The 23816-nt window shown below is 41.2% G+C and overlaps 1 protein-coding gene across 1 annotated transcript in view; it reads right to left on the bottom strand.

Annotated features, from left to right (window-relative positions):
• Window positions 1-23714, bottom strand: part of PEX1 (peroxisomal biogenesis factor 1) — a 57267-nt gene extending 33553 nt beyond the window's left edge. Inside the window, exons 1-11 of the mRNA XM_067562202.1 lie at window positions 23468-23714; window positions 20181-20324; window positions 16858-16941; window positions 16506-16620; window positions 15666-16426; window positions 13194-13313; window positions 10272-10395; window positions 9887-9996; window positions 8772-8875; window positions 6994-7126; window positions 6229-6325 (exon numbers count right to left, since the gene is read on the bottom strand). Of these exons, the coding sequence (XP_067418303.1) occupies window positions 6229-6325; window positions 6994-7126; window positions 8772-8875; window positions 9887-9996; window positions 10272-10395; window positions 13194-13313; window positions 15666-16426; window positions 16506-16620; window positions 16858-16941; window positions 20181-20324; window positions 23468-23596 (1921 nt within the window). The 5' untranslated portion in view covers window positions 23597-23714. The remainder of the gene's footprint in view (window positions 1-6228; window positions 6326-6993; window positions 7127-8771; window positions 8876-9886; window positions 9997-10271; window positions 10396-13193; window positions 13314-15665; window positions 16427-16505; window positions 16621-16857; window positions 16942-20180; window positions 20325-23467) is intronic.
• Window positions 23715-23816: the final 102 nt, after the last annotated feature.

The raw sequence follows: 23816 nt of genomic DNA, 5'->3' as shown, positions 1-23816 counted from the left end.
CTGGAAGTTCTGTAGCAAGTGCTCATAATTCCAGACCTGCATAATGATGCGATCCCACCACTCGGTTCATGTTTCCTGAGCCCACTCGCAACGGTCCACTATGTGCAGCTGCTCTATGAATGCCAAAAATAATCTGGTGTTTCTTTCCATGGCACACAGCAGGGCAGGTGCCATGGATTCCTGTTCAGATTTGGAGCTCGTGATATAATGTATGATCAACCACATTGTGTTCATAACACTGATGTAACAGTAGAGAGCATTGCAGGATCCATCCTTTCAGTCAGAGATGGTGGGTGCACAATAAACAGGGGCCGTTGAAAAATGATACGAAACGTAGTAAGAAGCCCATGGAATGATGGGACAGAAAAAACATTGAGCCAGCACCCATGATGCGCTGCAATCCACTTCACCTTCCACAAATTTTAGCTGCAAAAGGTAGCAAGGTGCACAGTGGAATAGCTTCCCACAGTCTGCTGCTCTCACTGTCGATGCTAGAGCACAAACTGTGGACGTGTTCCACCAATAGAAGGAGCATTGTGTAAACAGACACAAGCAATGTAATTATAGCGGTTTATGATCGGCGCCATAACTTTCATTGACTTAACTCTAGTGTAGACAGAGTATGACAAGTTGAGACTTAGACAAGCTCAAAGTTGATCTGGAAGCCTCAGTGCCAGGACTGCTTGAAGCCTCTGCAGAAAACTTTGAAGGTCACAGGGTTTCTGGTATGGCAGATCTTTTGGAGAAGCGTTCTCTCTGAGATTTCACAGATCTCCAAGACAAAAAGTCTTCTGTGTCTGTAACAGGTCTTTCTCTCTCGCAAAGCTTTGGAGAGTGAGTGAGCGGCATAGAATGACAGTGTGTTATGATCATTTGCAGCACGCTGTAAAGTGGGAATCTCCAGGCCAGGGTCTGAAGACAGGAAAAGGGAGAACACCACCACTAGAAGACAGAGTTTTACTTCCCTTTACTTTCTACAGCGACTTTTGAAAGTCATGTAACTCTTGCACTTTATGGGCATATGTATATGCCTGAGGCAGTGCATACACTGCAAAGGACTCCCAGCAAGTGAGACAACATTTGAAGCAAGGGGACTTCAGCATACCCCAAAGACAAAATAGGCTTCATTAAACTACAAAATAATAAAAATGGACGCTATTGAATGTCCTGTCTCAGGACACAGCTTTCTCACCTATGACAGATACAGAGGCAGCAGTGGCAGTGACCCAAGCAGTGGAAGAGACAATGAAGATGACCAGATGTGGGAACTGCAGGATGTATGTGATCCTGGATGGTGCACCTCAAAAGAGCTTTGTTTATATGAAATGCCTCCTGATAGAGCTGATGAAAGAGAAGATGTGAGGCTTGAAGATGCAGGTGGAAACTCTGGTTGAGTTTAGAAGAGGATTCAAGCAAATGATGGAGCAAAGGCATGTGGAGGCTGAAGGGAAAAGCCCAGATTTGCAGATGGAAGCAGGATCAAAGAACTCTCAGAAGAGACTGATCGGAGAGGGAAGTGGCCAGTGGAAGCATGTGACTATGATAACCAGGCAGAGGAAAAGACGGGCTAATGTAGGAGAAACAGAGCTCAAGAATAGGTTTGTGGAGTTGGATGATGAAGAAGGGGCACAGCAAGTGGTAACTGAAGGTGGGAGGGCAAGGAAGAAGAGAAGCGCAGCTAGTCCTATAGAAAGAGTGGATGAGCCAATGGAGATACTACCAAATAAGAGCCCCAGGAGGATACAGGATGGATTGCAGAAGATTGCAAGGGAGAATAGAAGATGAGAGGACGTGCAGCCAGAAAGTACAGGGGAGAGGCTGGAGAATTGCACCATCTGTAGGAAAAGGCAGGTCTACGTGATTAGGGACTCCCTACTAAGAAGAACAGATAGGTCTGTAACCAGAGCTGATCCGGAGAATAGAAGGATGTGCTGTCTGCCCAGTGCTAGGATATGAGATGTGGATCTGATGCTGAAGAGGATCCTAGCGGGAGTGGGAAAGAATCCACTGATTTGTTCCCACATGAAAGACAATAATACGGCTAGATTCTCACTGGAATGAATCAAAGGAGACTATGCCAGGCTGGGGAAGACTCTTAAAGAAATCGAGGCTCAGGTGATCTTCAGTGGGATTCTGCCTGTCCCTAGAGGAGGACAACAAAGGCGTGACAAGATGATGATGATCAACAGATGGTGCAGTAGTGGTGCTATAAGGAGGAATTAGGGATGTATGTCCACTGGGAGGCATTCATGGACAGAGGACTGTTCTCTTGGGATGGACTTCACCTGAATAGGGAGGGAAATAGACTTCTAGGATGAAGGTTGGCACAACTGATTAAGAGACCTTTAAACTAGGAATTTGGGGGAGATGATTGGGAGATGCCTGGGCAATCTCCACGCCTGATTTTAACATTGAGAGGGAGAAAAATGAAATAAGAAAGGATACAGCAGTGGGTAGGATAATGGACATTAAAAGGAAGGGTAGTGTAGATACCAATCTAATAGGCGATACTGGTGGTAGAATGACTGTGCCGAACCATGTAATGAATGTGAGCAAAGCCAAACTGCAAAAATTAAGATGTTTGTACACCAATGCAAGGAGCCTGGTTAACAAAATGGAGGAACTAGAGCTACTGGTAGAGGAAGTGAAACCAGATATTATAGAGATAACAGAAACCTGGTGGAATAATAATCATGACTGGAATACAGGTATTGAAGGGTATGTGCTGTTTAGGAAAGACAGAAATAAAGGCAAAGGTGATGGAGTAGCATTGTATATCAATGATGAAGAAGACTGTAAAGAAATTAGAAGTGATGCAATGGATAAGACAGTTTGTCTGGGCAAAAATCACATTGGGGAAGAAAGCTACGAGAGCTTCCCCTTGGATAGTGCTTGGGGTGTGCTACAGACCACCAGGATCTGATTTGGGTATGTATAGAGACCTCCTTAATGTTTTTAAATGGAGTAAATACTACTGGAAACTGTGTGATTATGGGAGATTTTAAATTCCCAGATATAGACTGGAAGACTAGGCGAGTAATAATAGGGCCTAGATTTTCCTGGATGTGATAGCTGACAGATTCCTTCACCAAATAGTTGCTGAACCATCAAGAGGGGATGCCATTTTAGATTTAGTATTGGTGAGTAGTGAGGACCTTATAGAAGAACTGGTTGTAGGGGACAACGTGCGTTCAAGTGACCATAAGTTAATTCAGTTCAAACTAAATGGAAGGATAAACAAAAATAGATCTGTGACTAGGGTCTTTGATTTCAAAAGGGCTAACTTAAAAAAATTAAGGGAATTAGTTAGAAAAGTGGACTGGACTTAAGAACTCCTCTGCCTTTAGATCCATGAGGCTTGTAATTATTTCAAGTCAAAGTTGCAGGAATGATCTGAAGCCTGTCTCCCAAGGAAGAGGAAAAAAATTAATAGGCAAGAGTTGTAGACCAAGCTGGATGAGCAAGCATCTCAGACAGGTGATTAAGAGAAAGCAGAAAGCCTACAAGGAATGGAAGATGGGAGGGATCAGCAAGGAAAGCTACCTCTTGGAGGTCAGAACATGTAGAGATGAACTGAGAAATGACAAAAGCCAAGTAGAGGGAATTAAAACCAATAGTAAAAGGTTCTATAGCCAAATAAACAGGGAAGAAAACAAAGAAAGAAGTAGGATCACTAAGCACTGAGAATGGGCTGGAGGTTAAGGATAATCTAGGCATGGCCCAATATCTAAACAAATACTTTGCCTCCGTTTTTAATGAGGCTAATGAAGATCTTAGGGATAGTGGTGGTGGGGAGGAGGGGGTAGGGAGGGGGGGGGGGGGGCGCTAATGGGATTGAGGATATGGAGGTAGAAATTACCACATGCAAGGTAGAAACCAAATTCGAACTGCTTAATGGGACTAATCTCCATCCAAAAATATTAAAGGAACTGGCATGTGAAATTGCAAGCTCATTAGCAAGGATTTTTAATGAATCTGTAAACTCAGGGGTTGTACTATATGACTGGAGAATTGCTAACATAGTTCCTATTTTTGAGAAAGGGAAAAAAATGATCTGGGTAACTACAGGCCTATTAGTTTGTCCTCAGTAGTATGCAAGGTCTTTGAAAAATCTTTAAAAGAGAAAGTAGTTAAGGATACTGAGGTTAACAGTAATTGGGACAATACAACATGGCTTTACAAAAGGTAGATCGTGCCAGATCAACCTGATCTCCTTTTTTGAGAAGATAACAGATTTTTTAGACAAAGGGAATGCAGTGAATCTATTTTGCCGAGATTTCAGTAAGGCATTTGATACGGTTCCACATGGGGAATTATTAGTTAAATTGGAAAAGATGGGGATTAATATGAAAATTGAAAGGAGGAGAAGGAACTGGTTAAAGGGGAGACTACAATAGATCATATTGAAAGGTGAACTGTCAGGCTGGAGGGAGGTTAGTAGTGGAGCTCCTCAGGGATTGATCTTGGGATCAAATCTTATTTAACCTTTTTATTACTGACCTTGGCACAAAAAGTGGGAGTGTGCTAATAAAATTTGTGACTGACACAAAAGTTGGGAGGTATTGCCAATACAGAGAAAGACTGGGATATCATACAACAAGATCTGGATGACCTTGTAAAGTGGAGTAACAGAAATAGGATGAAATTTAATAGTGGAAAGTGCAAGGTCATTCACTTAGGGACTAACAACAGGAACTTTTGCTATAAGCTGGGGAATCATCGGTTGGAAGTGACAGAGGAAGAGAAGGACCTGGGTGTATTGGCTGATCACAGGATGACTATGAGCTGCCAATGTGATGTGGCCATGAAAAAAAGCTAATGCAGTCCTAGGATGCATCAGGTGAGGTATTTCCTGTAGAGATAGGGAGGTGTTAGTACTGTTATACAAAGCATCAGTCAGACCACATCTGGAATACTGGGTGAAGTTCCGATCTCCCATGTTTAAGAAAGATGAATTCAAACTGGAACAGGTGCAGAGAAGGGCTACTAGGATGATCCGAGGAATGGAAAACCTGCCATATGAGAGGAGACTCAAAAGAACTTGGCTTGTTTAGCCTAACCAAAAGAAGGCTGAGGGGAGCTATGTTTGCTCTCTATAAATCAGAAGGATAAATACAAGGGAGGGAGAGGTGTTATTTAAATTCAGCACCAATATGGACACAAGAACAAATGGATATAAACTGGCCATCAGGAAGTTTAGACTTGAAATTAGATGCAGGTTTTAACGATCAGAGGAGTGAAGTTCTGGAACAGCCTTCCAAGGGGAGCAGTGGGGGCAAGAAACCTAGCTGGCTTCAAGACTGAACTCGATAAGTTTATGGAGGGGATGGTATGACGGGACAGCCTAATTTCGCAATTGACTGATCTTTGACTACTAGCATTAAATATGCTCAATGGCCTGTGATGGGATGTTAGATGGGGTAGGGGTCTGAGTTATATAGAGAATTCTTTCTGGATGTCTGGCTGATGAGTCTTGCCCACAAGCTCAGGGTTTATGTGACTGCCATATTTGGGGTCAGGAAGGAATTTTCTCCCATGGCAGATTGGCATAGGTCCTGGGGGGTTTTCATCTTCCTCTGCAGCATGGGGCATGGCTCACTTGCTGGTGGATTCTCTATACCTTGAAGTCTTTAAATTATTATTTGAGGACTTCAATAACTCAATCTTAGGTTAGAGGTCTATTACAGGAGTGGGTGGGTGAAGTTCTCTGGCCTGCATTGTGCAGGAGGTCAGACAAGATGATCATAATGGTCCCTTCTGATCTTATAGTCCATGAATCTATGAGGTGGATGGTCGAGAAGGAACAGAGGGTGGTTCATCTTTTGCAGCCCTATAAGCCCTCAGTACTGAGCATAAGGCACTAGGACGTATGTGCAGGCCGAATGGACACTGCTGATGAAATTCTCAGATTGAAGGTGGATGCAAGTGGAGCACCCGCAGGGACATTACTTGAAGCACAAAAAATTAGAAAAATGTACATTTTGAATAAACTTAAATTATGTAACTAGCACAATGCAATTAATTCATAAATGTTCTTATTGCCAGGCACCAAAATGCATTACAAAAAATATACAAAACTTCTTAAAGAAAAGCCACATAGCCCAAATACATAGCTAGATCAAAGTTTTATGTTACTAAAGATAAATTGAACATAATAAAATAAGCCCTTTGTATGCTTCTCTATCTTTATAACGAATGTTTGAGAGTGAAAGAATATTATATTCATACCTCTTAAAGTCTTACACTCAATTACTTCCACGTGAGCATCCAGTCTATCAAATGCTTCTTTGCAGATGGCCTTTGCTAATGTTGACTTTCCACTTCCCTACAAAATAAATGTTGGGTAGTCTTCTAAAACAACATCCAAAGTAAAAGAAACTTCTTTCTCTGTTTCTGTGGACTATTCCTCAGTAAACACAGATGCTAGATAGCTGGCTGGTTGTACATAGGGTGATTTTCAAGTATAGGCCCAGTTCTGATCCCATTGAAATCAGTGGTAAGAAACGCTCACAGATTTCATAGGATTCAGGATTTGCCATTAAACGATTCACATTGAAAATATAACAGGAGAATCACAGAGTCAAATGTGTGAAGTGATTTTATGCTAGTGCTTAGGAAAAATACATGATGATTTTTTTTTTAATTCAAATAATATAAAAATAAATGTTAAATAAAGTTGAGACATACATGTCTACATCGGTTTGAAAGGTATCAACATAGTGTGGAATAATCTCCCAAAGTAAATGATGGAAACTCCTGTGCTGGGGCATTTAAAATTTAGATGGTATAAAACACTAAAATATAACAGAGGAAATGATCCCTGCATTGGCAGAGGAGATGAACTAGTTAATCCAAAACCTCTTTTTCAGCTCCATTCTCTGATTCCTTGTAGCAGAAAAGAAACAGGTTTATAATGCCTGTTTGGAGCATTAAAATTAAGCACAAGAAAACTATGGTTTTTCAGCATACAAATAGAGAATTGTAGAAATGCACCTTTGCTCCCGTGAGTAGGACAGCTCCACTGCGCAGTCCCACAGCCATGGTAGCTAGCTTTTGAGACAAAGGGCGTCCCAAGAGGCTGTGGGTTATGTGCTCAAAGGCGGATGTTCCTAGTTTATCCACTCCTCTGTAAAGTAAGGCAAAACAAATAAAGCATTAGACAAACTAGAGCAGACCCAGTACGCTCAATCTAGGTAACAACAACTGCTTACATTTATAACAGCGTGCTTTCCATATTGAAATATCCCAGTGCTTCAGAGGTCCATGAAAAATTATGTCCCCCTTCAACTAGATGCCATGGAACTTCCACCTAGCAGAAGTGGCATAAAAGGGCATAGCTATCCCTTGCAGAATATCCCCTTCACACGTGACTCTCCAAGCAGTGAAGAACCATTGTAAGAGCTCTACACCAGCCCCCTTACCTACGCTGGAATAGAAAATATGTCTAGCCACAGGCGAGTTGTCCAAATGTGTTTCAGGAGAGGGTATAGCCAGAGCACGCTGTACTTTGGCTATTATACATGGGTGAAATAGTCTATAGAGAACTAGTACAAGATGGCATAACTCAAAGAGTCCTGGGGACCACAAAGGTCCTTGGCCTGGGCCAGAATTAGGCAAGCACAAAACTGGCTTAAAGCTACCTTATTCACCTCCTTCTCTAAACTGTGGGTCACTTTTAAGCTGACAGCACACCTTTAAGATCCACAAACAGCCAGGCTACCAGTTTTACATTTCAACATTATATATTATACACATATATACACCAACAACAAAAAAGAAAACTCCAACACTTGAAGGACCACAAATATAGTGCCCTTTAACACTGTATGAGGCACTGGCTTGGTACTGATTGAGGGAAGAACGCCACCTACTGAATCATCAACACTACTTCTTTCGGTACACAGCATGGTAAAGCATCTCCTTCACCTTGTCTGCCTGAGCATTTCTTCCTCTGGCAGCGGAAGGGCCTGGAGTAAATCTATCCCATTCCAGTGGCTTTTAATTTTTCACTCTGGTTTATTTTTCAATATTGGATAGGCACAAGTAGTTCTCATAAGCCAAACAAAAGCCCAAGTTCATAACACAAAAAGAAATATCTTTCATTACCCCCTCTCTGGGATGTTGCCTTATTATGCTGGCTACTGGATGCCAGTCCTTCCACAAACAGCAGTTAACTGGTTGTTTCCCTTATAGGGAGAAGAGCAGCCTTCCACCATGAGATGCCTTTTCTCCCTGCTGCAACTTGTTTCCCATCCCTCTTTCACCAGAAGAGGGGTTTTGAAAGGTCACCGGAAGCCTTTAATTTGACTCAGCTGTGTCTACTTAGGCTGTGGTAACCTCTTCTCAGTTCATAATGAAAAGGGCCTTCACCATTCTAGGGCTGATATATCTGCCTTCCATCACTCTCCTATAACTGTCAAAGTCTGTCAAAATAGATGATCCTTCAATGTCTCTCATCCAGGAATCCAATCCTGCTAACACTTTAGCATGTGCATCACTTTAGTTGGGAGAATAATGCCATTGATTACAATAAGGCTACTCACAAGCTCAAAAACAAACACGTAAGTAAGTGATTATATGATCCGGTCCAAAGTATTGTGTTAGTCTGATCCAGTCCAAAGAGATCTCTAGTCACATTTTTCACAGAATTTTTAACAGCTGGTTTAGTTTTCCAGAAGTGGTGCATTTTCTAATATATATTTCCTCTTTCTTTTTTTTAATTTTTATCCTCTTTTTTATTTCCCATATCTGATACTGTCAAAATATCTCACCCTAAACTGTTTAGTTTGCGGAAAGGAACGATCTCGTCAGTATCATGTACAGTAGGCTGTGTGCTGTCATCATCAGCTTTTGTAGTCATAGTATGTATAAAAATCTATAAACAAAAAGAAAAAGTCAAAAGTCAAATATACATTTGCAAAAGAAAAATACAAAACTGATTCGCAACTTTTGGAAATTTGTTTGAAGAAAACACCGTCTAAATGGTCTGATGAAATTACACTTGCATGGAAGACTCACATTTGATAAAATGGTGTTGATGAAAGCTTCATTCAAGCTAGCTAAAGAGGGTAATTATCTTCCAGTTATCAATCCAATTCTTCAAATAATGTAAAGGCCCATTTGGATACTAATGCTAACATGTATCCAATGTGACTAATCTTGGGCGATGTCTTCTGATACGGATATGGTTCTCTGGCAGCAGTAATAAAGATAAACATCTATTTTATTTTTAGTGAACAGGTTTGCAGAGCAGCAGGGCAGTTTTCTTCACTGCTGCTGTCATGTGACTGCAGAAGCAATTTAGGAATGGGAATGCTTGCTCAAAAAGAAGAGTCTGTGGGAGTTGTGGGGGGACAGGAAGGGAGGGAGAGACACAGGACACAGAAGCAGTTTGAAAGCAAGAGCATAGTATGAACTGGACAGGTGAGGATAGAAAGCAGCCTTCATATTTGATGGAATAAGCCATTAACACCTTCCCCTCTCCACATGTTCGAGAGAGTACATTGGCTTGGATACCATTGAAAAAATCCAAAAAGATGAAATAGGTATTTAAAGCAATTAAAATATGAAGGGTAGAATTTTCAAAATTGCAAGGTGTTGGCTTAATTCTGATCCCATTGAAGTTAGTGGGAGTTAGATCATTAACTACAGAATTCAGGGACATTGTTACAGAATTTACGTCCAAAATACCATGGACTACATGGAGTCTTAGCAATGCCTCATGCTACAAGGTAACATGAGATGTGCATAGAGTGATGAACGCAGGCACTACAATGTTAAATTACTTAATAATTGAAACAGATACATACTATATATGGTTTATTATATTTTCAACAAAGGTAACAGAATTGAAGTTACTTGATACCTGATATTATGTGATATTTACTTGTATTTTTGTCTTCTGCAGCAAACTGGGACCCAACATAAAAATATTCTCCGATTTATTTTCTTCAGTGTGAGAAGGATGCACCACACTAAGAACAAACTCTTCCATCCCTGTGGACACACACTGAACAACTATTAGCTCTATTTTTTTCAGCACAAGATTAACCTAGTAATATATTTCAAAAAAATAAATAATCTAAAATGAATTAATTAAACAAAGATCACTGTTAAAGATTAACTTACTTCTACAATTTAAATGGAAGGAAGCATCTGTTATGTCCCTCAGTATACAAATACCATTTTAAAAAAGAAATGTTACCTAAGGAGACTTCATAATAGAGAGATAATACAGATGTAACCACAGCAGAGGACATAGTTTACCTTACCTTCTTTAACAGCTAGTTGTATGCAGTGAGTGTCTGTCATTATCCAGGGATGATCAACAGTAGTGGAAGCCTGCAACCATGAACTGAAAGCAGATTTTATGTCATCTTCAGTTATATCTTTATGCTAAACAGGGAAATAGAAAAAAAGGGGGGTGTTACTTTTTTAAGACTGTTCCCTTCCAAATGATAACTCTTCAGCAGAGGTGGTATTTGTTCCTAATGATAGCTCAAAGACAGAAAAAGTTCTAATGGCACTGTTCATTCAAAACCCTAGAATCATAGACGATTAGGGTTGGAAGGGATCTCAGGAGGTCATCTAGTCCAACCCCCTGCTCAAAGCAAGATCAATCCCAAGCAAATCATCCCAGCCAGAGCTTTATCAAGCTTAAAGATCTCTGAGGATGGAGATTCCACCACCTCCTTAGGTAACCCATTCCAATGCGTCACCATCCTCCTAGTGAAAAGGTATTTCCCAATGTCCAACCTAAACCTCCCCCACTGCAACTTGAAACTATTAGTCCTTGTTCTGTCATCTGCCACACTGAGAACAGCCTAGCTCCATCCTCCCTGGAACCCTTTCAGTTAGTTAAAGGCTGCTATCAAATCCCCCCTCCCCATTATCCTCTTCTGCAGAAGAAACAAGCCTAGTTCCCTCAGCCTCTCCTCATAAATCATGTGCTCCAGCCCTCTAATCATTTTTGTTGCCCTCCACTAGACTCTCTCCAGTTTGTCCACATTCTTCCTGTAGTGGGGTCCCAAAACTGGACATAGTATTACAAATGAGGCCTCACCGAATAGAGGGGAATAATCACTTCCCTTGATCTGCTGGCAATGCTCCTACTAATGCAGCCCAATAGGCCTTTAGCTTTCTTGGCAATAAGGGCACACTGTTGACTCATATCCAGCTTCTTGTCCACTGTAACCCCCAGGTCCTTTTCCGCCGAATTGCTGACTAGGTAGTTGGTCCCCAGTCTGTAGCAGTGCATGGGATTCTTCCATCCTAAATGCAGGACTCTGTACTTGTCCTTGTTGAACCTCAGATTTTTTTGGACCAATCCTCTAATTGGTTCTGGGCCCTTGCACATCCCACAGTTTCAAACAACCTATCTATGTTCAATACTTATACGATTCCCATTACCATAATGTCCAAACACCTCACAATCACTAATGTATTTATCCTCATAACACCCCTTGGAGGCACGGAAATACTATTCTCTCCAGATGGGAAACGGAGGTACAGAAAAATTAAATATCTTGCTCAAGGTCACACAGGAAGTCTGTGGCAGAGCAGGGAATTGAAACTGGGCCTCCAGAGTCCCATGCTAGCTCCTTAACTACTGGAGCATCCTTCCTCTCAAAGACAAGGAATATCAACTGAGATCTCCTTGGGAAGAGAGGAAGCAGTGTTCAGAAAGGAAAAAGAGGATCCCTACCACATCATTCACCTAATTTTCCACCTCTCTCTTTACCTCCTTAGGGAACTAAAACCACTTGAGCTGAAGTAGAAAAGAAAAAAAGGAGAAGTCCATATTAAATGTACATAAGATCACATAAAATTACTTTATACTTTTTTAGTTTACTGCCTTCAAGGTATTTATTTTACATGTAGATACAAAATCCAAAGGTTTAATTACTACTTAGTTCAGCCACCCACCCAAACACATTCTACAAGCAACTATTTACAGAAAAAGTAGTATTTGATAGAGAGAGTTCAACCATGCTATATTTTAAAATATAGCAAAAAGCAAAACAAAGTTCAGTCCATTTGTGGATAAAGAATACGACATGCATATGAGAACTCTGTGCCTATTATAGATTAGTACTATATGTTTTATGGAGCCATTAAAGGACAAAATGACCACCAACTGTCACAGCAAAACAAACACTGTGAATTAACCCAGTGAAGATATTGGGTGGACAGTGAGAGGTGACATTAAATAGCTTTTTGCTGGTATAGATTTGCAATGAGAGAATGGGTATGGCTCAGTTGAGGGAGGATAAAGGAGTTCAAATATTTACTTCTCTATTAAATTTCTAGCAGAAGGAAAAAGATAAAAAATTCAGAGTTAAAACTTAACCACAAAATTAAAAAGTTATTAATATGCCTTAATCATCATATTTAGAAACTCTCCCTAGGTATTTCCTGATAGAGGAGCATAAAAGCTTTTTCTCCGAGGATACTTAAGAATCAAGTTTCAGCCTCAACTCTGGGTTTCTTTGCCTTTGTATGTTTAAAGTTGATTCAGACCAGCTGAGGATCTGGTCCAATATTTCTTTTGTAAATCACTTTAATTTTTTAATGGCCGTCTTATTTATTTGGGATCTCGTCAAGAAGAAAATGTTGCTTGTATGCTGATGTGGGAACCATACTATTCTTGTTGTGTAATGTTTTCTAATACAGCTTTATGTAATTATGTACAACAGGATTCATAATACAATGTTGGGACTTGGCTTTAAACCTACAAAGGCAAAGAAGCCCAGAGTGTTCTGGGCACTGTGCTTGGGCAAGTCACTTTATTTTCATAAAAACAGAAAATCTGTATGCAGTACACTATAGAATGAGTACTGTAATACCTCCCAAACACAAAAGGATGTTGTTACTTGACATTTATAATCCTTCGATGAAAGGTGATACAGAAGTACAAAGTAGTATTACTGTATAAAGTTTCATTTATGTAGATGGTACATGTGTCTCACTGATTTAGATATGACTTTACATAATAAAAATGTATTTATTGAAGGGGAAATTGTATTGGAATGAAGTATATTTAAAATATTAGTCTAATGTGACTAATTATCACCCCAATTTATCACCTGATAAATAAAAAACAAAACATCACTGATGAACCTTAACCAGAGCAACACTATTATTGCTTAAGCAATATGTAAAATGATTGAATGATACCAAGAATGCCAACTCACTAAATTCCTTTTGGGTTGTAGTCTAAGAGATGCTGGAATTTTAGGGACCGATTCCACTGACTTAATTCTGACAGTTGCATGCATTTCTATATGTATTCTCTTTCTCAGGCCATCTGGAATCTGAAATATACAAAATTAAAACAAGAAATAAAGAGAAAAGATATGGTCACAGCAAAAATTGGTTACAATATCCAACAAGTAACTTCCTATTCCATGGAAATGTATCCAGCAATGACAACATTTCTATTACATTTGATCATCAGCCTGACCTGACTGATTGGTTTCTCCTTTGATTCTGTTGCAAATTACAACCATTCTATTGCCACTTGTAGTGTAATCCTCTTCCCCCACACTCTCTCACCCTAATTGCCTCTTTTGTTTTTTGTGGAACTAGTTGTTAAAACTTGTTAACATGCATTAACATCTTTAGAAACAAACAAATAAGCTAAGATAAAAGAGTAAGGGGGAAAAGAGGAATATGTCTGCGTTGTATTACCATAGAACTTTTAAACATTAATGCCTATCCTAAAAATGCTTGTTTTAATAGCCATTTGGTAAAGTTTCTCTTTTTTAAATACAAAATTCACATAAACCTGTCTTAACCAGCAGTATTGCATTTGATAATTGATTCATGAGTGTAATATAGACAGACAGAGGCCTTAGAGAAGCCATCTGACTTAACTAGTGAAAATGTAATGATCTAGTAATTTTGAACATCTTAAAAAGTCTGCACTTTTTTTTTGTAAATTAAGACATAATACCTATGCACTTGACATTACAATTAAATACATCCTATTTATTATTTGATTACAAAGATGTTAAGAGAATCTGAGCAGTAAGAATTTGTTTTCTTTTTCAATAGAACGAAATAAATAATTTTTAGCTCTAATACAGCTCTTTTCATCCATTGAAAGAGCTTTATAAAAGAAAGTATCGCTATCCACATTTTACAGATTAGAAGACTGAGGTACTGAAAGGTGAAGTGACTAGCTCAAGGTGACGCAGCAGGTCAGTGGCAAAGCCAGGGATAAAATTCAATTTGTTTTTTGCTTACACTAACCAATTTGCCCTCCTTTATTTGAAATATATTTTCCCTTCACGCTATTATAATTAAATTTAATTCCTAAATTGAAACAGCTCAGAGCTGAAGAGCCTATTGTTGCCAAGAGACTAAACAGTAAGTCATTTTTGGAAAGAAGCACTTGAAGTTCTCAGCCAATATACAAAACTGAAATCTACGAGAGATGGCTGTAACGACTCTGTTATTGTATTCTCATTCCCACTGAAATGGATGGTGAATTGGTGGGTACATTGCCTTAGAAGCTACTGTTTTAAAACATCTGAATGGGGATTTTAAAAGCACTTTTATCTTTTTTAAAATCGATCCAACATCCATTTCCACGGAAGTGAGAACAAAAGCTAGTAACAGAGCTGTAAGACATTCAAATGTCAATGGCTGTCAACTGAGACCTGCAAGTGCAATCTGCCAAAACAGCATGTAAAGACTATAAGGATGTCTACACTACAAAAATACAAAACAAAACAATGCCCCCCCATCACCAAAAACCACAAACAAAAAATCCCATAACACATAGCAGCGAGTCTCAGAGTCTGGGTCAACTGATTTGGGTTCATAGGGCTTATACTACAGTGCTAAAAATAACAATGTAGACATTCCCACTTGGGCTCTATTTTTAGCCCCATAGTACGAATCCCATGGGCCTGAATCAGTTGACCTGGCTCTGAAACTTCTAGCATTTTTTTTTGGCAATGTGTATGTACCCTGAGATCCAGCTGAAGATTCCTATTAAGGTCTTCAGTGTCTGAACTGTCAATTAATATAAAATAATTTATTTTAAAAACAATTTTTTTTTAAAAAGTTGTTTCTTTAATGGAAGTTTTAAACAAAATTACTGAAACTATACACTAAATTGTACAATGCTGTGATATGTGATACTATCGCTTCCTAGTTTGTTGAAGGCTGGAGGTCAGAGCAAACTAGCGAGGCCTGAGTATCTGATATAATCACATACGTCATATATTAATATGTACTCACACATGTCCTTCTCTGGACTACTCACACCCAGCAAATTGTTAAGGCACTCAGTATAAATAGCTCACAATTTCCAGAAAATCTTAAGATGCTGAAGATACTGTCTCATTTTGGCTGCAGAATTGCCTCAGGGCTTTGGAAACCCAGCCTAAGCTATACATTTCAGAGGGCAACTGCTGGGTTTGAGTAGTCCAGACCAGGACAACTTAGTAAAGAACACCTATGCTTGATATTATCTATTTTATTTTAGTCTACCTTAGTAGACTACCTTTAAAAAATTTTAAAACCTTTAAAGGTAGACCTTTAGTCTACCTTTAAAAATTAATGTTTACAAAATCTACTCTGTACACTTCTATACTAACTTTGGGGTTGCTTGATTATCTAACTAAAAACCCAAAAGCAACAGCATTCAGACTAACCCAAACTCTTCCAACATGCATGGCTTCCACACTGTTATATTTTATGGCACTCTCTAGGTCTTCAAATCCATTCCATACTATCGGTACGATAGAGATCTCACTGGATTCTTGATTGATATTAGAGCCAAACTGGTTTCTGTCTTCTGTGCTGGGCATTTGCTTTTCAAATGGTAGATTCTGCTTTGCTTCTCGATGCCGTTGTCTTGGAGAGCGAAGTTTACTAATCTTTCCATAAGACACTTTAATATTGGGATCTAGATCAACAAACTCCAGATTCCATGGAAAAACATGAACAGCGTTTTTCTGAAATGCATGTATGGTTGCTGTGCTCTGTACACTAGGAGGCTGGAACTGACATACTCTGAAAATAGAGTCCATGTGAATCAAGTTTAATAGCTCATCTTTGAATGTGCTCATTTCACCCGTACCACAGGAAGTCTCCTGTTTTTGCTCAGGAGAGCGAGAGAAAATGCTCCCAATAAAATTCCATACATTTGGCAAGACATTAGAGCCAAATGTCTCTTTTCCATCTGGCTTACGCTGTTCGAGGACACCTGGATATAAATGAGGCTCTTTGGCAAAAGGTTCCTTTATTATTTCTCCTTGATCCATTTTACTTTTAACAAATCTTTCATGTAAAATGTCACTTTTTGAGGAAGGCAGATTGATGGTGTTTTCTTCACACTGGCGTGTTTTTGGACATACAAGAAGCTGTGTGCGAGGTTCTAGTCTCCCATAAGGAGCAGATGGCTTTAGTGTAGCTGCAATTAAACAAAGATCATCAGTAAATATATCCACCCTTGCAAAAGCATTGTATGAAATGACTCCATCACCACTTACCAATTTGAATGTAAATATAAGTGTGCTGCTCAACCCACACAGGGAAGATGGCTTTTGGAAATACTATTCGAATCTGGTCAAGAAGATGCCTTTCAAGAGAGGAAGCATGCAGCTCCTAAGACAATATTGCATAATTAGAAATGAAATACTTCACATTACACCTTGCATTGGTTTTAAGATACAAACTGTATGTCCCTATATAAAATCAAATTTGAATTACACACATACAATGTACAAAACCCATTACAGGAAACAGTGCCTTGAGGAGAAAAAGAACAAGAGGGGAGAGAGGAGGGAATAACGCTTCTGACGAGTAACAAGAAGATGAAAGCAATTTAAATGTTTTTATTACCAGTATTTCCCAATCATCTGCTGAGAGGAGTTCCACTTCTACTTGCTGACAGGACAAAACTTGGGAGCATGGCTCAAGGAATATCTGGCAGACAATAACACTTTTTTTAAAAAAAAAACATTTAGCCTCTGATATTTACAGAGCAAGTTAAATCTAAATGACTTAAAATAATTAAGTCTGCTTCACTATACATCTTGGATGATTAAGAATAATTGCCTGTTAAATCACAATAGCTAAACCACTTAACACAGCATGAAGCTTCAATGTATAGTACATGATTTCTACTGTGGATGCTTAGGATACAGAGCCCCAATCCTTCTATAGTCAATACAGCAGGTACAAACTAAAAAGACGTAGTAGCATCAATATTATTAGTTGATTAAATATCAATCAAGTTTCAAAGCATGCCAAGAACATAGGAACCACTATACAGGTTACAGAGGTTTTTTGTTTTTTTTTAAACCTAACTAAAACCAAATCAAAACATAAAGGACAGTTTCTGAATACATGTTTCTGAAATTTTGAATGAACCTACCTAAATATATAATGGAATTTGGAAAGCTCAAAAGAACAAACAACTGTATACAGTTATACAAGGCAGAAGCAGTTGAAAAGCAACTTTCCACTTGTAAAGAAAAACAACATTTCTATGCGGGGCTCACAGGAGGCTTCACTTCCACAGCAAACTTTCAGGAATTGGTCACCTCAGAGTATGAGCTGAGTATCAGGAAGAATGTTGGGAAACATTCATCAGGAATGAAGAAAGCTGATGCAGCTCAGGGAGAAACAAGATCATTTCAGAGAAACCAGTCAATACAGGAAAAAAAAAAAAGGTGTTTTTTGTTTTTTTTTTAAACCAAACGTTCCACTTGTCAAAGAGTAGCACTTTTCAAGATACTGGCATCTTAACTTTTTCTTCTTTAAATAACCTTCTCCTAAAATGAAGCAACTTCTAACCCTCTGTCCTCTGTGCATCTTCAAATCAGTTTTTCCAAAAGAAACAGTTGGCTTTAAACTCTGCAGGGTCCTAAAGTTTCAATGTTTGCAGTACAAATAAGAAATATCCTTTCCCTTCCATACAATAGTAAACAGAAGGGAATATTTTTCATGATATACTATTACAGCAAATAAACATATGCTTCCTGAAGGCAAAGGGACACTGGGGCCATCTATTTTAATATGTTCCTTTGACAGGACACAAAACTTCATTTAATGACATCTTTTTTGGTGAATATTTTGCTAGGGTCTGAAGGTTACTCATCAGGATTTTCTTCTGTGAGTTGTTAATTTCCAGATTTTAACAGGATTTATTTAGCATTTGCGTATCTTAAATAAGCATAATAAGCATAAGCATTAAATAAGCATAATAAACACGGATTCACCAAGGGCAAGTCATGTCTGACCAACCTGATTGCCTTCTATGATGAGATGACGGATTCTGTGGACGTGGGAAAAGCAGTGGACACGATATATTTTGATTTTAGCAAAGCTTTTGATACGGTCTCCCACAGAATTCTTATCAGCAAGTTAAAGAAGTATGGGTTGGATGAATGGGCTACAAGATGGACAGAAAGCTGGCTAGGTCATTGGGCTCAACAGGTAGTGATCAACGGCTTGATGTCTAGTTGGCAGTCAGTAACAAGCAGAGTGATCCAGTGGTCGGTGTTGGGGCTGGTTTTGTTCAACATCTTCATTAATGATCTGGAGGATGGGGTGGATTGCACCCTCAGCGAGTTTGCTGATAACATTAAGCTGGGAAGAGTGGTAAATATGTTGGAGGGTAAGGATAGGACACAAAGTGATCTAGACAAATTAGAGGAGCCAGCATTGCCAGCAGATCGAGGGAAGTGATTACTCCCCTCTATTTGGCACTGATGAGGCTTCATTTGGAGTACTGTGTCCAGTTTTGGTCCCCCCATTACAGAAAGGATGTGGACAAATTGAAGAGTGTCCAGGAGAGGGCAACAAAAATGATTAGGGGGTTAGAGCACATGATTTATGAGGATAGGCTGAGGGAAACTAGGCTTGTTCAGTCTGCAGAAGAGAAGAATGAGGGGGGATTTGATTGTGGCTTTCAACTACCTGAAAGGGAGTTCCAGGGAGAATGGAGCTAGACATTCTCCAATTTGTCCACATCCTTTCTGTAGTGGAGGTTGGAGTCAATGACCTCCTGAGGTCCCTTCCAACCCTAATCTTCTATGATTCTATGATAAATGTGTAAAAATCTGTCCACAACCACAGTTAAGGGGGCAAGAGTACCCTAATCCAGTTAGATCTCAACAGCCAAACCAATATAATTTTCTTGTGAACAGTAAGAAAATGGCAGATTTTCATAATATTCCATGGGATACTTTTCTTAACGGTTGTACCTAGAGTCAGGAAAAGACAATTCCAGTTGAGATTACAATAACCACTCCAGCAGCTATACGTCATACAAATTTTCCAGTTACTTCTACTGTTGACCCAATAAGATGTTTTATAGTCTGATGGTCAGATAACTATTATCTTTCCAGTAATGATTTTTAAAAAGTAAACATGAGGAGGTGCCACATTGCCGGAGCTAAAATGTTCCCTGCTGTGCCTTCTTTCACTGAATAAAGTTTATGATGTGTGAAATACTTCATACACAGCTGTATTAAGTATAATACTTATCTTCCCATGTTAATTTAATTTTCCACCTGCTATAATCAAAAAATTGTGTTGTTGGAACGGATTAACAGTCCCATGATGGACAAAACTTTGGTTGTCTACTGTCTCCTGGGCACCTGTCCAACTTCTCTTTGGAACAGGAGTCACAAGAAGAACTACAGCACATGTCAAAAAAAAAAAGGAAAGGCAGATCCTTTTATAGCAAATCTGAACATGTGTACAAGTAGAGATGGGATGAAGTCTCACGGCAAAGAGAATGTCAAACAAGTAAGAAATAAGTGCATAATTATAAACAAAATTATAAGAACTGAAGAAAAAAACAATTACCATGAGAAAATCCCAAACTTGTTTTAAATCTTTCAAAAAACTTTCCCTTTAAATTAACATTCCACTACACTCTGAGGCTTCATCCTGCAAAGACTTAGCAGGAGTAAAGTTAAACATGTCGGTAAATAGTTTGGTTGATTTTAGTAGGTAAAGTTTTGTAGGATTGGGGCCTAAGCCCCCACTCTTGCAATTTGTTCCATGTGGGTGGACCCCTCTTACCACATGAAGCCCCAATGAAGACAGTGGAGGTCTGTCTGTCTGCATGGATCAGGATCAGAGCTAAACTGCAATGCATTATTCCTTCAGAAATGGTTTTTTTTTTTTTTAAAACAAGGTGCATTCCCAACCTGTTCCCCTTCTGCAATGCCAAGTTTCTCTCCTAAGTGTCTGTTAATTTCAGCAATGTTTTCAGCCTGGGGACCACAATGTCTGATTTCCATCCAACTCAAGAATATAGGCTGGTGATCCCAGGAGACTTTCACAGCTTGGCCCTGTTGATTTCGGAGAACAAAAAATTAATATAAAACAATTTAAATTAAATTATCCTAATCAAATATAGCTCATTCTAACAGTATAGACACAATCTTCCATTTTGGTTACAAAGTGAAAAGAAGTGCGTAGTTTGTTTCTGGATTTGTCATGCCCCATCTAAATGAATAATGTAGGATCTTAGCACTAGTAATACAGAAATACACAGTAATACACTGCAAATCTGAATAGGGCTCTCTGTGTAGATGCAAGGGTCTGCATATATAGATCTGATTTGATCACTGGGGCCTTGCTTTGATTCATAATAGAAAAATCAGGTAATGAGGCTAGAAAGAGGTTTACATGCACAAAAAGTTATGAATCTCTTTGGTATTCCATCCAATATTTGCATCTTGTTGGTTTTCTATTACTTTAAAGGTTAATTTAGATCCTATTATGTTAGTGCTGGAGTGTGAAAAATGTAAAGTGGGACATTAGGAGACATTTGGAAGAGCGTAGGCAGGTTGTGTGGCATTAGGAAATAGGGATGACATTCCAGGCTAGAATTTTTTGGGGAGGCAGGAGGAAGGGGACATGTGAGGAGCTGCATCACGTCAGATACAAGATAGGATGTTGCATTTCTTTTGTTTCACTGGACAAGTCAACAAGAGTTGAAGGCAACTTGACGGAAAGTTATTTTATATTATCAACTATTATGGGTTTTGTACCTTCCTCTGAAGCATCAGTTATTGACCACTGTCAGACAGGTTACTGGACTAGATGGCCCACGGATCTGATCTAGTATATATTCCTGGTCCTAACATCAGGGATGTGCAAAGAAAACCTCTCTAAGTCCTTGTAAATTTCAGGGCATGTCTACACTGCAGCAGGGGCAGGCATCAATGCAGTGGCATCAATTGAGTGGATCTGTGTAGACCTGCTCAGTCAATGGGTTAGTGCTCTCCCGTGGACTCAATTAGTCCATCTCCAAGAAAGGTGGAAGGCAGAGTTGATGGGAGATGCTCTTCCATTGACGTAGCATCATAAAGACACTGCGTTGCATAGATGTACATACATGTACGTGAAATATGCTAGTTACGTTATGTAACTAGAGTATCTCATGTTGACCCAGCAAGGCAGTGTAGACCAGGCCTCAGAATGGATGGTAGAAACTCTACCTGATAATGATTCCAGCAACCTGTGGACCACAGGAGCCTTGGTTTGATTTTGGCTGTGATAAAACTGAGAGCACACAGCAATGTCTAGACTCCAGATGGATGGGAGATTTTGCCAACAGGCCAAAGGGACCCCTAGTCCAACATGGCCCCATCCAAAATTCACTGGGATTACCTCACTCTAAAAACACCGCTTCATGGTCTTCACATTATTCTCTGCCCAACAAGACACTCACGTCAACCTAGAATATTACAGGCTTGGGCACCTCACCACCACAAGGGGATGCTAGCAGAAAGGGGGTCTGGTGGCAACAGTGCAATGACAACAGGGAGCCATCACTGGTGGCAGGGAGTGTCGCAAATGGGTGTCACTGGCATCAAGGTAGTGCTGCTGGACTCAAGGGGGGGCATTATGAGGGGCACTGGTGCTGGTGTTGCTGGTGTCAAGAAGGGGGTTGTCAGGAGGTTCTGGCATCAGGGCGTCGCTAGCATTGAGGGGGCACTGTGAGGAGGCACTGGTGTCAGGGTGTTGTGAGGAGGTGCTGGCACAGGGCATGTTGCTAACATTGGGGTGCCATGAAGAGGTGGTGGCATTGAGGGACACTGTTGGCATAGAGGGGGGAAATTGTGAGGAGCTGCTGGAATTGGGGGGTGTCACTGGCACTGGTGGGGGGGTGTTGTGAGGAGATGTTGGCATCAGGCCAGCATTGCTGGCATTGGGCGGCAGCACTACCATTGGGGGTGCAATATGAGTCAATGGTGGCATTGGGGATGTAGCTGCCATCATGGGGGTGTCAGTGGTGTTGCTGGCATAAAGGGAGTGCTGTGAGGACATGCTGGCATTGGAGGGTGTCACTGGCATCGGGGGCCATTGTGAGGAAGCACTAGCATTGGGGGGCATCGCTGGCATCAGGGGGCATTGTAAAGAGGTGCTGGCATTTGGGGGCATCACTGAAATTAGAGGGCACCAGGAGGTGGAGCTGGCATTGGGGTGACATCACTGACATCGTGAGAACGTGCTGGCATCAGGGCAGCACTGTGAAGAGGCGCTGGGATTAGGGGCATAACTGACATTGGGGGATGTCATGAGGGGTACTGGTGTTAGGGTCATTGATGACATTAGGGAGCGTTGTGAGGAGATGCTGCCATTAGGGGCATTGCTGGCATTAGGGGTGTGGTGAGGAGATGCTGGATTGCTGGCACTGGGGAGGGATTGTGAAGAGGCACTGGCATTGGGGCGGTGTTGCTGGCATAAAGGGGGCATCATGAAGAGGTGCTGGCATAGAGGTGCTGGTGTTGGCAGTGTCGCTGGCATTCGGGGATATTGTGAAGAGACATTGGCATGGGGGGGGATGCTGCTGGTATTGGGGGATGTCACTGGCATAGAGGGGGAGTGTTGTGAGGAGATGCCAGCGTCAGGGGTGTTGCTGACATGAGGAGGGGGATTGTGAGGAGGCGCTGGCATTGGGGGGCACTGCTGGCATTGGGGGGTTGAGAGTTGCTGGCATTGGGGGGGTGTCACTGGCATTAGAAGGGCATCATTGGCATAGAGCAGGAGCATCATAAGGAGGTGCTGGCGTTGGGGGGTGTCACAGGCATGGAGGGGGGCATCATGAGGAGATGCTGGCGTCAGGAATCACTGACATTAGGGGACACGGTGAGGAGGCTCTGGGACTGGGGGCGTTGCTGGTATGGGGAGAGGCGTCATGAGGAGGCGCTGGCACTGCGGGGGGCGGGGGCTCAGTGTCGCCATGGCAGTGGGACGCCGGCAGGCAGCGGGGGTGTCTAACGGACTGGCAGGGCAGTGCCGCTGGGTCACCGTAGCGATGAGGGGGAGGCAGGCGGGGAGGGGGGTGAAGTCATGGTGGGTGGAGGAGCCAGAGGGCGACAGGACGCTGACGGGGAGAGGGGATGGGGATCTGCCATGATCCGCCCCCAGGGGCCTGGCCACCCGGACGGAGCCCAACCCCGGTACCGGTACCGGTACCTACCTGCTCCAGCCGCAGGCGAGAGGCCAGTGCAGGAGGCAGGTGCAGGAAGCAGTCCCGGGTGCCGCTGAAGGCGACAATCACCACAGCGCCTCCCGCGCCCCCACCGCCGGGGTAGCCGCCGCCCCACATCGCGCCCGCAGCAGCCAACGCCGGTGCGTCCCAGCAGCATCGAACACCCGCTCCACGCCCAAGTAAAGTTACCCAATATGAGGAGCGGTGAGCACGACCCCTCAATAACAGATTACCCCCCTGCCCTCAAACGGCATTGGTAGCGCCCATCGCAACCAATAAGAGAGCGTGCCACACTCACCCGCTTTCCTTGATTGGCTGTTCGCTCGAGAGCTTCTGC

Source organism: Emydura macquarii, unplaced genomic scaffold (genome assembly GCF_026122565.2).
Source record: "Emydura macquarii macquarii isolate MOO-44397 ecotype Brisbane River unplaced genomic scaffold, CSIRO-AGI_Emac_v2 contig_2422, whole genome shotgun sequence".
Lineage (NCBI taxonomy): Eukaryota > Metazoa > Chordata > Testudines > Chelidae > Emydura > Emydura macquarii.
Note: the sequence above shows the minus strand (reverse complement) of the source record. Positions and strands in the feature narration are given on the sequence as shown.